This window comes from Zingiber officinale, chromosome 2B (assembly GCF_018446385.1).
Source record: "Zingiber officinale cultivar Zhangliang chromosome 2B, Zo_v1.1, whole genome shotgun sequence".
NCBI classification, from domain to species: Eukaryota; Viridiplantae; Streptophyta; class Magnoliopsida; order Zingiberales; family Zingiberaceae; genus Zingiber; species Zingiber officinale.
The window spans coordinates 35,077,624-35,090,102 of NC_055989.1; the positions used below are offsets into that span (position 1 = coordinate 35,077,624).

The 12,479-nt window shown below is 39.0% G+C and overlaps 1 protein-coding gene across 2 annotated transcripts; it reads left to right on the forward strand.

Annotated features, from left to right (window-relative positions):
• Positions 1-1,776: 1,776 nt before the first annotated feature.
• On the forward strand, positions 1,777-3,146 carry LOC122049065 (transcription factor MYB56-like). Of its 2 annotated transcripts, XM_042610549.1 has the most exons (3): positions 1,777-2,165; positions 2,277-2,922; positions 3,083-3,146. In XM_042610549.1, exons 1-2 carry the CDS (start codon positions 2,006-2,008, stop codon positions 2,897-2,899), a joined length of 783 nt encoding a protein of 260 aa, XP_042466483.1. In that variant the 5' UTR covers positions 1,777-2,005; the 3' UTR covers positions 2,900-2,922; positions 3,083-3,146. The 2 variants fall into 2 exon arrangements, with proteins under 2 accessions (XP_042466483.1, XP_042466482.1); XM_042610548.1 differs by lacking the exon at positions 3,083-3,146 and having other exon boundaries at positions 2,277-3,038.
• Positions 3,147-12,479: the final 9,333 nt, after the last annotated feature.

Sequence of the window (12,479 nt, forward strand, 5' to 3'; positions counted from 1 at the left end):
CAGATTTGATGAAAATAATTTTCATCACAGATTTACAATGAACATTGTTTTCATTGTAAATTTTGCAATGAAAATTATTTTCGTCGTAGATTTGATAATAAAAATTATTTTAGTCATAGATTTTGCGATAAATTTTGTGACAAAGTTTGTAATGAATTTTACAACAAAAATAATTTTCATCGTAAATTAACAATGAAAATGATTTTCGTCGTAAATAAGTGATAAAAATGATTTTGTCGCAAATCAATGATGAACAAATTTCATCGCTGATTTGTAACAAACACTAGTTTCATCCTTGATTTGCGATGATTTTTACAATGAACTTTTATTTGTTGTAATTTTTGCAACAAATATTTTATTTTTTCTCGCAAAATTTTGTGACGTAAAAGTTTTTTGTTGTAAAATTCTTTGCAAAAAATTTTGCGATGTGAATCTCGTGCAGTGAAAGTCTTTGAGGAATGGACTCCAAACAAGTCAGTCTAATAGTTTAGGTAGATTATGTACTAGGCTTGTTTGAATATTGTTTTGCATGTTTGTCTGGTAGAAAATTGGAGTTGGATAAATACTCGGAAGACCAGAGCATGTCAGGAGATTAAACCTACAAGTCCCGATGACCCAAACTAGTTGGATGATCGAAACAGGTCGGGTCGACTTGAAAAGATTGGTTTGTTAGGAAGAATGTCATTGCATTCAGGGCTTCTAGTTTAGATCTTTTATTTGTGATTTCTGTTCATATTATTATTATTTATGTTTTGATTAATGTGTTTTTCCTATTGATCAAATTTTGTCAGAAGTTTCTCCGTCATCGGAAGGAGGAGAAAAATACTACTGGATGTTGTTTCATGTATAACCTTGGACGTAACAACCCTACGGTTATTTTATATTATTATTCTACTAAGTTGTAGATAATGATAGCATGAATAGTGTGAAAAAGCATATGTTACTATTCATCCCTCTGCATCTAACGTCGACACGGTCTTACACTCAGAAACTATTTATATATTGGAGAATAAAGTCTATATAAATGGATAAGATTTGATTCAACTAAAAGTTGGAGTTGAGTCGATGGGTGCAGTTTGACCAATAAGATCAGTCAAGGTGGGCTGGCCTATATATCTAGTTGAGTCGGTTTCTCCTATTGTTGAAGTGGACAAGCTAAGCAAAGTTCGTTGGGTTGATAAATAAGGCAAGCCGATTAAACATGATAGGTTGGCCTGTCTTGGTAGCTATGTTGGTGGGTTCAACGTAACTAGAAAGTTTAATTATTTACGTTGCTAATCAACTATTTAAAAAGAAAATGATAATAAAGTATTTCCTAACTACAAATAAGTCATTTTAGTCACAACATGAAAATGAGATCGATTTAATTTCTAAACCTCCCCACCCGTCTCCGCCAAATTAGATCAATATCTGATTTTTTTTTATTGTAATTACTTTATTAATACCGTCCAAATATAGGCTTTCGGAGGATGGTGGCGGTAGTCCATCCGATGGGGAAACCGCTTCCCATCTTCGAGAAAAGTAGCTTGGAATTTTTGCGGGGTGCAGTATCCGTTCGCCATGCATGCATATATCTGTAAAGACTAACAACTCCGCATCTCTCATCTATATATTCAAGTACCGTGTGCTCCAACTAACCAGTCGTCCAAATTTTTATCCTTCTCGTCGCTATCTTTAATTAATTATATATAACTGATTCTTGGCGCTTAATATTCCTACCAACTGAGTTTAAATTAATTAATTTATTCCGAACACTAGTATAATTGTAGAGGAAGTTATAGAACAGAAACGATGTGTGTGCAACACTTCTTCATGGGATAGAGATCGGATTGGTGCAATCGGAGAGGAGAAAGTGATGGACCAATGACCAAACATGCAACGCAACATGGACTAGTTAGCCAATCAAATAATATACCTCCTTCCCCTTCAACCCCCTAACTACGTTGTTTAATTTGTTTAATACTCCATTCTTCTTCCTCGCCGAGACAAGTTAGCTTAATTAGCTATGGGATCGACGTCGGTCTCCACCGGATCAGGAAGGCATACAAAGACATGCCCTCGTGGGCACTGGCGGCCCGGCGAGGATGAGAAGCTACGACAACTTGTGGAGGAGGTTGGCCCGCAGAACTGGAACTCGATCGCTGAGAAACTCAAGGGACGATCAGGTTAGTATGTATCGTAAGTCATGTAAGCTTTTAATCTATCTTAATTGATTTCATACTGATTGAAATTGAACTCATCGTTTTTATCTTTTCTTATTTCTTTAAATTCTCCAGGTAAGAGCTGTAGACTGAGGTGGTTTAACCAACTTGACCCGAGGATCAACAAGCGGCCCTTCACGGAAGAGGAGGAAGAGCGGCTGGTGGGGGCTCAGCGCGTGCACGGCAACAAGTGGGCGCTCATAGCGCGACTCTTCCCTGGGAGGACCGACAACGCCGTCAAGAACCATTGGCATGTCATCATGGCCCGTTGCCACCGTGACAAGGCGAAGATTTTCAGGCGGAGAACCGGCCGCCACGACCAGAGTCATCTTGGCGCCACTGCCAACTGCCTCCTCCTCACTTCCATTTCGGCGCCGAGGGAAGCAGACATCAACTTTAGCACAACTTCGTCGTTGTCGAATTCTTGTTTTACGGGACTTTCGAGAACTCTTCCCGGTCCCAGAATTCATTTTCTACAACCAAATGCATATGGAAACACTCGGCTCCACGACATCAAGGGAAGTGCTCGTTTTGATTCACACGGATTCGACTCCGAGTTCGATGGTAAACTGATAAATGGGTGCGGAATGGATGCAGGCGATGGGTCGGCTGGTCGAAGATTTGAGCAAAATGAGGAAAATCATCTAAGAAAAAGCGTTCCCTTTATAGACTTTTTGGGGATCGGAGTGATAGAGTAGTTTTTGATCAACTCCATGCAAAGGTTATGAATTCTTCAATATTTTGGGCGTTGCTTTGTTTTAAATGGAGTCTACAAGTAACGAAAAGTCCCAATACAATTCATGGCAAATTTAAACTAGCTAGTTTTGACGTGCACAATTCATTTTTTTTTTCTTGTTTGATTAAAAAATGCTTAAATGCAGCCTTCTTCGTCCTCAAGGCCCGGCGGTGGAGGTGTGTTAAGGATTTGATTCTAAATGCCACGGTACTTTATATTTGTCTATGTATTTATTTCAAATCTTACATAGTAATCTAGACTACATTTTGATTGCTTCGTAAAGCTTATGCGCTTCATCCCAAGTTGTCTTCAAATTTCTCTTCTTGTGTTTGGTTAGGGTCTTGTGTTTATCCTTTCCTTTGGTCTTTTTCTTGAATTTGGAGTAGCTTTCTTTGATATAACCCTTTTCATCCCAATTGAAGAATCTTACTCTTCTTCTTTGCTTCTTTAACAATTTAGTAGTTTGCTTCCTATCAAAATTATTAGATTAAAAAAAAAATCATTTTCCTTATCATATAGGCTTCTTGATCATTATCCAATGAGGTATCCAACTCTGATTCCTTCTGAGTAGCCATGTTTTGATTTATATTTCTTATTTCTTTCAATCCTACAATTATCGACTTGTATAATTCCATAGTGGTAGAAAACTTCTCTAAAGTAATTACCTCAAGGCTTTTATACATATAATATGAGTCAATTATTGATACCCACTCTTGAGTCCTTGGGAACACATTTGCTGCATATCTCAAAATGTCACAATTTGATATGGTTTTCTCAAGATTGCTGTGGTTGGTGAGAATCTCCTTGAGTCTAGCATGGAGTTGTGCCATGGATTCTTGAGTTGGCTTCTCATTAGATTACACTTTGTCAACTTTATCTCCGAGGTTCTGCCTTCATATAGCTCCAAGAATTTCTCTCATAATTTTTGGTAGTGGTAGGTTCCAATCATTTTTATCTCTTGCATAAGTAAAACACTAAGAATATGGAATTCAGCCTTACAATTGACCATGAACTCATCTCGTCACTTCTTTCTTCATTTATGCTACTTTATACAAGAGGACAACTTCCTCTTGCTACTGTCTAATGCCTCTAGGAGCTCCTGGTGGCCAAAGGTGGCTACTAGTAGCATCATGCTGGCTAGAGAGATGCTGTTGGCCGAAAGGTGTTAGAGTGTATACTAAAAACCTAGCTTTTGTATAAACATTTATTTAGAAATAAAGAATCACAGTGGTCAATATATATATTTATTTGTTAAATGTAATTTGTTCAATTAATTTATATAGTAGACAACATGGTGTGTGGTGTCACACACAGAAAATCATGTTGTCGGTTCTTTATAAATTATAAACAGTTGTTCGCGACTAAGATGGAAAGGAACAAACCGTTGAAGTAGTCGTAGTGTAATTAGGTATTAGTTTATCTTGATTAATAAATTACACTAGTACACTCTAAGTGTATTGAGTAGGACCATTTTAGGAAAGTTCTTTTTGTACTGACTTTATAAAAGAACTTGACCTTAGTTATTATGGAAGTGTGTGCTCTTAATTCTAATATAATAACAAGCACATATATTTAATATTTATTTCTTTGACTTATCAAAGGGTGAGGTTTAGCTCGATAAATCAATATGCCTGATAAGTTGGGAAATGATATTACTTATAGTGTGTGTTGTTGATTATAGAAGGAATCTGTGTTCTAGTTATCTAGGTTGAGAATGTCCCCAAGAGGAGCTCATAAGGATTGTCATGATAAACCCTACAGGTGGACTTAGTCTGACATGACAATGAAGTTGAGTGGTACCACTCTTGGAGCTAGATATTAATTAAGTGAGTTGTCAGTAACTTACTTAATTAGTGGACATTCATTATTTTAAACACAGGGAGACTAACACACTCATGATAAGAATGAGCTCATAATGTAATTTGGGATTGGTGAGGTAGTGCGATAATAACTCTCTAGTGGAATGAGTTATTATCGATGAACTTGAGTTGTGTGTTCGGGGCGAACACGGGATACTCAAGCTCATCGGAAGGCCAAAACCAATTTCTCCTCTAGGTCCTTGTCGTAGCCTCATTAAAGCCTCAAGTCCATCCAAATATAAGTCCATCTTGGTGTCCAAAAAGGGGGCCGACCCAATGCTTGGTGACCAAGCAAGGGCCGACCACATTGTTCTCTTAAGGGGTCGACCCATTGCTTGGTGCCCAAGCAAGAGGGGGTCGGCCACATTAATTCAAACAAGGAGGGGTGTTTTGAATTTTTAAAATCTTCTCTTTGTAGAAAACTACAAGTTTTAAAAGAGAGATTTAAAATTTTAAAACTTTCCTTGTTTGAATTAGGCCACATGTTTTAAAAGAAAATTTAAAAGTTTTTAAAACTTTCCTTTTTTAACCATCCTCATGGTTTTAGAAAAAGGAAGAGAGGTTTTAAAATTTAAATTTTTGTAAACATGTTAAAAAGGAAATTTTTAGAAGAGAAGTTTTAAATTTTAAAACATGGTTTTAATTTTTAAAACTTTCCTTTTTAACATCCACTTTAGGAAATTAAAAGAGAGCTTGAAAAATTTTATAAGAGTTTATAAAATTTTTACAAAAGAAATCTTTTCCTTCCTTATAGGGCCGTGTTGGGTTTTTCGGGCCGCAAAAACCGTTTCTTGTGTTGCGGAAACCCCGAAACCCCAACCACCGGATCCATGCGAAGATTAAAATTTCGAAAAACATTACGAGTACGAGTTTCTTACACTAGTTCTGAACTAGATCTACAAGGAGAAGGAATTTTACCCTTGATGCGAAGCCCTTCGCAATCCCGCTAGTCCTCGGTTCACCGGATCTCGAAAGTGTCAAAGTAGACACTTCTCTATATGTATCCACACAAGCAAGAGATGGAGAGGCCAAACAAAAGGTGTGCTAGCACCTATGAAGTGTTCGGCCAAGAGAGGAGAGGGAGAAGAAAATTGAGAGCAAGAGGAAGAAGATGGAATGAATGGCCTTGAATGAAAAAATCAATCTCATCCACACTAAAGGTGGCCGGCCACATAATGGCTTGTAACCCCCATGGAATATCAAGAGTCAAGTCTCTTGATCTTCTCCATGAGGTGGCATTTGGTCAAGTCAAACTTGACCAAATGAAGAAGCCTTGATGATGTGGCATTGGTCAAGTCAAAGTCAAGTCAAAACTTCACTCTTCATCTTCCTACTTAAGTCAAGTCAAACTTGACCACTTCTCTCCCTTAGTTGATCTAATCTAACCATTGGTTCAAGTCAATTTTAATTTAATGAATCTCTATTCATTGAATTAAATTAATTAAATGAGTCTAAGTCCAAATTAGACTCACTTAACACATGAACCAAATTGAGTCCAACTCAATTAGCCTAATTTGGATTACTCTTAATCCAATTTGATTCATCATATGAACATAATCATTTAGGTTTATCAAATGAACCTAATCTCCATCTAATTACCCTTTGTGTGTGACCCTATAGGTTCTTGTAATGTTGGCAATGCTCCTAAACCCATTTAGAAGCATAAGTAATGAGCGGTATCTAGCAACACATCATTACTACCCAAGTTACAAGAATGTTGAGATCCAACATCACCTTGTGACTACTAATTGTGACTCCTCACAATATATGACATTGTCCTTCTATCCTAGACATTTAGATTGATCAATGTGAGGCATAGACCGTGTCATCCTCTAATCAATCTAAATCTTGAACTCCAAGTAGACTCACTCGATCAAATAAGCTCAATATCTCATATTGACTCATTTGGGCATGGCCATGCACTTCGTGGTCTCACTCTATCAAGAATATCGATGTCAATCCCGTTATATAGAAGGGATAGATCTCATCTACATCACTCACATCCCTCCGCATAATTTGTTACATACCCAGTAATCGCCTTTATAGTCCACCCAGTTACGGGTGACGTTTGACGAAGCCAAAGTAAGTAACTCCTTATGTAGGGAACCATGGTGACTTCAGGTCCAAGGACTAGTAGTCATACTAATAGCCACATGAGAACGTATATGACACTCATATAACGATCCATGATACTTTCTCATGGCGGGTCATTCAGTATACATTCTCCAATGCATACCCATGTGTCAACTTGATATCTCCATATCCATGACTTGTGAGATCATGTCATCGAGTTGACCTACATGCTAGTCTCGTCGCATTAACATTGTCCCTTAATGTTAATACTCGACTAGAAATGATTAAGAGTAGTGTTCCCTATATCATCTCACTATCGATTCAACCAATCGATTGATATAGGTAAGAACCTTCTACTCAAGGACGCTATTATACTTAATTATTTGGCACCAATACAAGTAAGTATAATAACCAAAACAAATGCCTTTATTTATATACAAGAATATGATACAATGAGTCCATACAACAATCATCAAATGATTGGCTCTAGGGCTCTAACTAATAATCTCCCACTAGCACTAGTGCCAATCAGTGTAGGCTCTAAGGCCTAATGACCTAGTGTAACCATCATGCTTTCTCTGTGCCAAAGCCTTGGTCAAGGGATCTGCGATGTTAGCCTCTGTGGGTACTCTGCAAATCTTCACATCTCCTCTATCGATAATCTCTCGAATGAGATGGAAGCGTCGTAGTATGTGTTTGGTACGCTGGTGTGAGCGAAGTTCCTTAGCCTGCGCAATTGCTCCATTGTTGTCACAACAGAGCTCAATAGGGTCAGCGATGCTAGGAACCACCCCAAGTTCAGTGATGAACTTACGGATCCAAACTGCCTCCTTTGCTGCTTCTGATGCAACAATATACTCGGCCTCTGTTGTAGAATCAGCGACTGTGTCCTGCTTCGAACTCTTCCAGCTCACAGCACCACCATTTATGCAAAACATGAACCCTGACTGCGATCTATAATCATCCTGGTCGGGTTGAAAGCTGACATCACTGTAACCCTTTACAGCTAGCTCATCATCACCTCCATATATCAAGAAATATTCTTTAGTCCTTCTTAAGTACTTAAGAATATTCTTGACTGCTATCCAGTGACTTTCACCTGGATCTGACTGGTATCTGCTCGTCATGCTCAAAGCATACGAGACATCAGGACGAGTACATAGCATGACGTACATGATAGATCCTATAGCTGAGGCATAAGGGATCTGATCCATGCGGTCTCTCTCCTCTCTAGAAGAGGGACCTTGAGTCTTCGAAAGACTCACGCCATGTGACATCGGCAGAAATCCCTTCTTGGAGTTCTGCATGGCAAACCGTAGAAGTACCTTGTCAATATATGTACTCTGACTTACGCCAAGCAACCTCTTAGATCTATCTCTATAGATCTGTATGCCTAGAATGCGGGATGCTTCACCTAAGTCCTTCATTGAGAAACAAGTCCCTAGCCAAGTCTTAACAGACTGCAGTAAAGGGATGTCTTTCCCAATTAGTAGTATGTCATCCACATACAATATAAGGAAGACAACTGTGTTTCCTACAACCTTCTTGTAGACACAAGGTTCATCTTCATTCTTGATGAAACCAAACTGTTTGATTGCATCATCGAATCGAAGATTCTAGCTCCGAGAAGCTTGCTTTAGTCCATAAATGGACTTATGCAGCTTGCATACTCTGCTAGTATGCTGTGGATCTACAAAACCCTCAGGTTGTGTCATGTACACATCCTCGAGCAGGTTTCCATTCAGAAACGCGGTTTTGACATCCATCTGCCATATCTCATAATCATGGTACGCTGCAATAGCATTCATGATCCGAATAGATTTAAACATCGCTATTGGAGAAAAGGTTTCATCATACTCAATACCATGAATTTGCTTGAAACCTTTATCTACCAAGCGACCCTTTTAAATAAGTCCATCCATGTCAGTCTTTCTCTTAAAGACCCACTTACACCCAATGGGTTTGACCCCTTCAGGTGGATCAAGTAAAGTCCATACTTGGTTAGTGTACATGGATTTCATCTCGGATCTTATGGCCTCTAGCCATTTCTCGGAATCTGGTCTCATCACAGCTTCCTGATAGGAGGTGGGCTCATCCTCTATGAGCACAACGTCATCATGGTCAGACAAGAGGAATGAATATCTCTCAGGCTGACGACGCACCCTATCAGATCTGCGAAGAGGTAGGTCTACTTGAACTGGTTGTTGTTCCTCAACTCCTTATGGAACAACATCATCCACAACACTTTGTGGTTCCAGTTCAACTTCCTTCGAGGATTCAGTGCTATGGTTCACATCTTGAACTTTTTCAAGATCGAACGTACTCCCACTAGTCTTTCTAGAAGCAAAATCCCTTTCTAGAAATACCCCAGTCTTAGCCACAACTATCTTGTGTTGACTGAGAATGTAGAAGTAATATCCCTTTGTTTCCTTGGGATATCCAATAAAATAGCACTTATCGGATTTGGGTCCTAGTTTGTCCGAGATTTGACGTCGAACGTAAGCCTCACAACCCCAAATCCTCATAAAAGACACCTGGGCATCTCTCCCAGTCCATATCCTATATGATGTCTTTATTACAGCCTTGGATGAAACTCGGTTGAGTATAAAGGCTGTCGTGTCTATAGCATAGCCCCAAAGGAATGTAGGAAGATCTGTGTGACTCATCATAGACCATACCATATCTACGATTCCTCCTTTCAGATACACCATTCCACTGTGGTGTTCCAGGAGGAGTGAGTTGGGATAGAATCTCACACTCAGCTAGATAGTCACGAAACTCATGGCTAAGGTATTCCCCACCTCAATCTGATCGAAGTATCTTAATACTCTTGACAAGCTAGTTTTGTACTTCATTCTTGAATTCTTTGAACATTTTAAAGGATTCAGACTTATGTGTCATTAATTACACATAACCATATCTACTGAAGTCATCAGTAAATGTAATGAAGTACCTATAACCACCTCTAGCAGTGACATTGAAAGGGCCACATACATCACTATGTATAAGACCTAACAAGTCAGTTGCTCTCTCACTGTGTCCACTAAAGGGAGTTTTGGTCATCTTGCCTAGAAGGCATGACTCGCATGTCTCATATGATTCAAAATCAAATGAGTCCAGCAAACCATCTTTATGGAGTTGGGATAAGTGTTTGTCATTTATATAACCTAAGCGACAGTGCCAGAGATAGGTTGGGTTCAAGTCATTTGAGTTGAACCTCTTGGTACTTATGTTATAGATAGAGCTCTCAAGGCCTAGAATATAGAGTCCGTTCATCAGAGGTGCACTACAATAGAACATGTTATTTAAATAAACTGAACAACATTTGTTCTTTATTATAAATGAAAAACCTTTCTTGTCCAAACAAGAAACTGAAATTATGTTCCTAGTTAAAGCAGGCATATAACAATAATCATCCAACTCTAGTACAAGCCCAGAGGGCAGAGATAGAAAATAAGTCCCTACAGCAACAGCAGCAACCCGTGCTCCATTGCCTACTCGTAGGTCCACCTGGCCCTTCGTCAATGCCCTGCTATTTCTCAGTGTCTGCACATTAGTACAAATGTGAGAAGCACATCCGGTATCTAATACCCATGATGAAGAAATAGATAGATTGACTTCTATAACATATATACCTGAAGTGGAAGTCTCACTTCTCTTCTTCTTAAGATCTTCCAGGTACACCTTGCAGTTCCTCTTCCAATGCACGGTCTGACCGCAGTGGAAGCAGGCAGCATCCTTGGTGACCCCTCCTTTAGGCTTCAGTGCCTTGCCTTTGCCCTTGGCATGGGACTTTCCCTTGCCTTTAGGCTTGCCCTTGTGTTTCTGAACCATCAGAATAGAGTTGGGCTTAACCTTCTTAAGGTTGAGCTCAACAGTTCGTAACATACTAAGCAGTTCGGGCAGTGGCTTGTCAATTTCGTTCATGTTGTAGTTCATGACAAATTGACTATAGCTGTCTGGCAAAGACTGCAAGATAAGGTCAGTGGCCAGCTCTTGGCCAAGTGGAAATCCCAACCTCTGTAGATTCTTTATGTACCCAATCATCTTGAGTACATAGACCTACGGGAGCCCCATATGACATCTTGCATTGAAATAGTGCCCTTGAGATCTCAAATCTCTCGTGCCGCGCTTGTCCTTGATATAGTTGACGAAGATGTTCAATCATATCATAAGCACCCATTAACTCATGTTGCTTCTGAAGCTCAGAGTTCATAGTCGCGAGCATTAGACATGATACATCTAATGCGTCATCTTGATGCTTCTTGTAAGCATCTTTGTCTGCTCGCGTGGCATTGGCAGGAGGAGCCTCCGGAATGGGTTGCTCCAGAACATACAATTTACGTTCTTGGGTGAGAACTATTCTCAGATTCCTGTACCAGTCCAGGAAATTTGCTCCGTTGAGTTTGTCCTTGTCAAAGACAGAACGCAGAGAGAAGGTGTTCGTGTTTGACGTCATGGTTAGCTACAACAGAAAAATACAGAAAATAAATAAACATCATATTCTAGTAATCATTTAATTAGGCCTTTTAATTAAATGATGCTCCCACTGAATTCTATAATTCATGTGGGATAAGATCCACATCATACTATGCCCTGAGTTAGCTTTGGCTAAAACACCCAAGACTTAGTATGATCGGTAGGAATTACCGATTACATCTCTATGCAACTCTTGTTTATAGGATTAAGATCCGTATTTATATTAAAACTCGAGTTAGCTTTGGCTAATACGCCCAAGAGTTAATATAAACGTGATTTTGTCCTATCTTCCAACTATTGGATAAATGCCTACAGTTAAACTTAATTTAACTAGTTATACTCAATCTAATTGAGTTTTACTCACCCATGCGTTGATAGGAGGGACCAAGATTGTCCCTCCGTACCCTACCAAGATAATATGTGTTGCTCTGTTTTGATAGATTCAACAACTACATGTGATCAAGGTAGTGATAGGTATCACGGCATGGTAGGCATTACGAGTTGTCACGATTAAGATCTAATCTAATTGACGAGGTGTATCATATACTCTATTTAGATCTAATCTAATCGTTAGGGCGCATTTTGTACGCGATTGATCAAATCGAATCGTTAAGGCACTAATTAACTACTTTACAAGCATGCATCAAATACACGCACACAAGCAATTAATTATACTATTTGTGATTAGTCATGGCCCTACTACGATCTTCTCAAGCCAATGAGAAGATCGGATGGTCAACCTAGGGTCAACAGCTTCTTCAAGCTCCTCCCTTTGACCACCTTGTGTTGCTCGCGCCCTCCTCGTAGCTCCGTCTCGAGTGGACCGTCCACCGGCTCATTTTGTACATTACAAAAGGGTGAAACTCGAGTTACATTCGAGTCTAAACTATTTACAACAAGAATATAAATGAAGGAAGGCACAACGCGCAAGTCACGAATCAAATACAACACGCACAATCACATGACGACACGCAGGCCGTATTATGAATTACAACACAAATATTCCAATCAAATTGGGTCTTTTTGGGCCATGACCATCACAAATTATACATAATTCTAAATTATGTAATTTGCATAATTTTTTTGTAATTTTAATACTATTTTACAATTTTTATGAGTAAAGAATTTTCA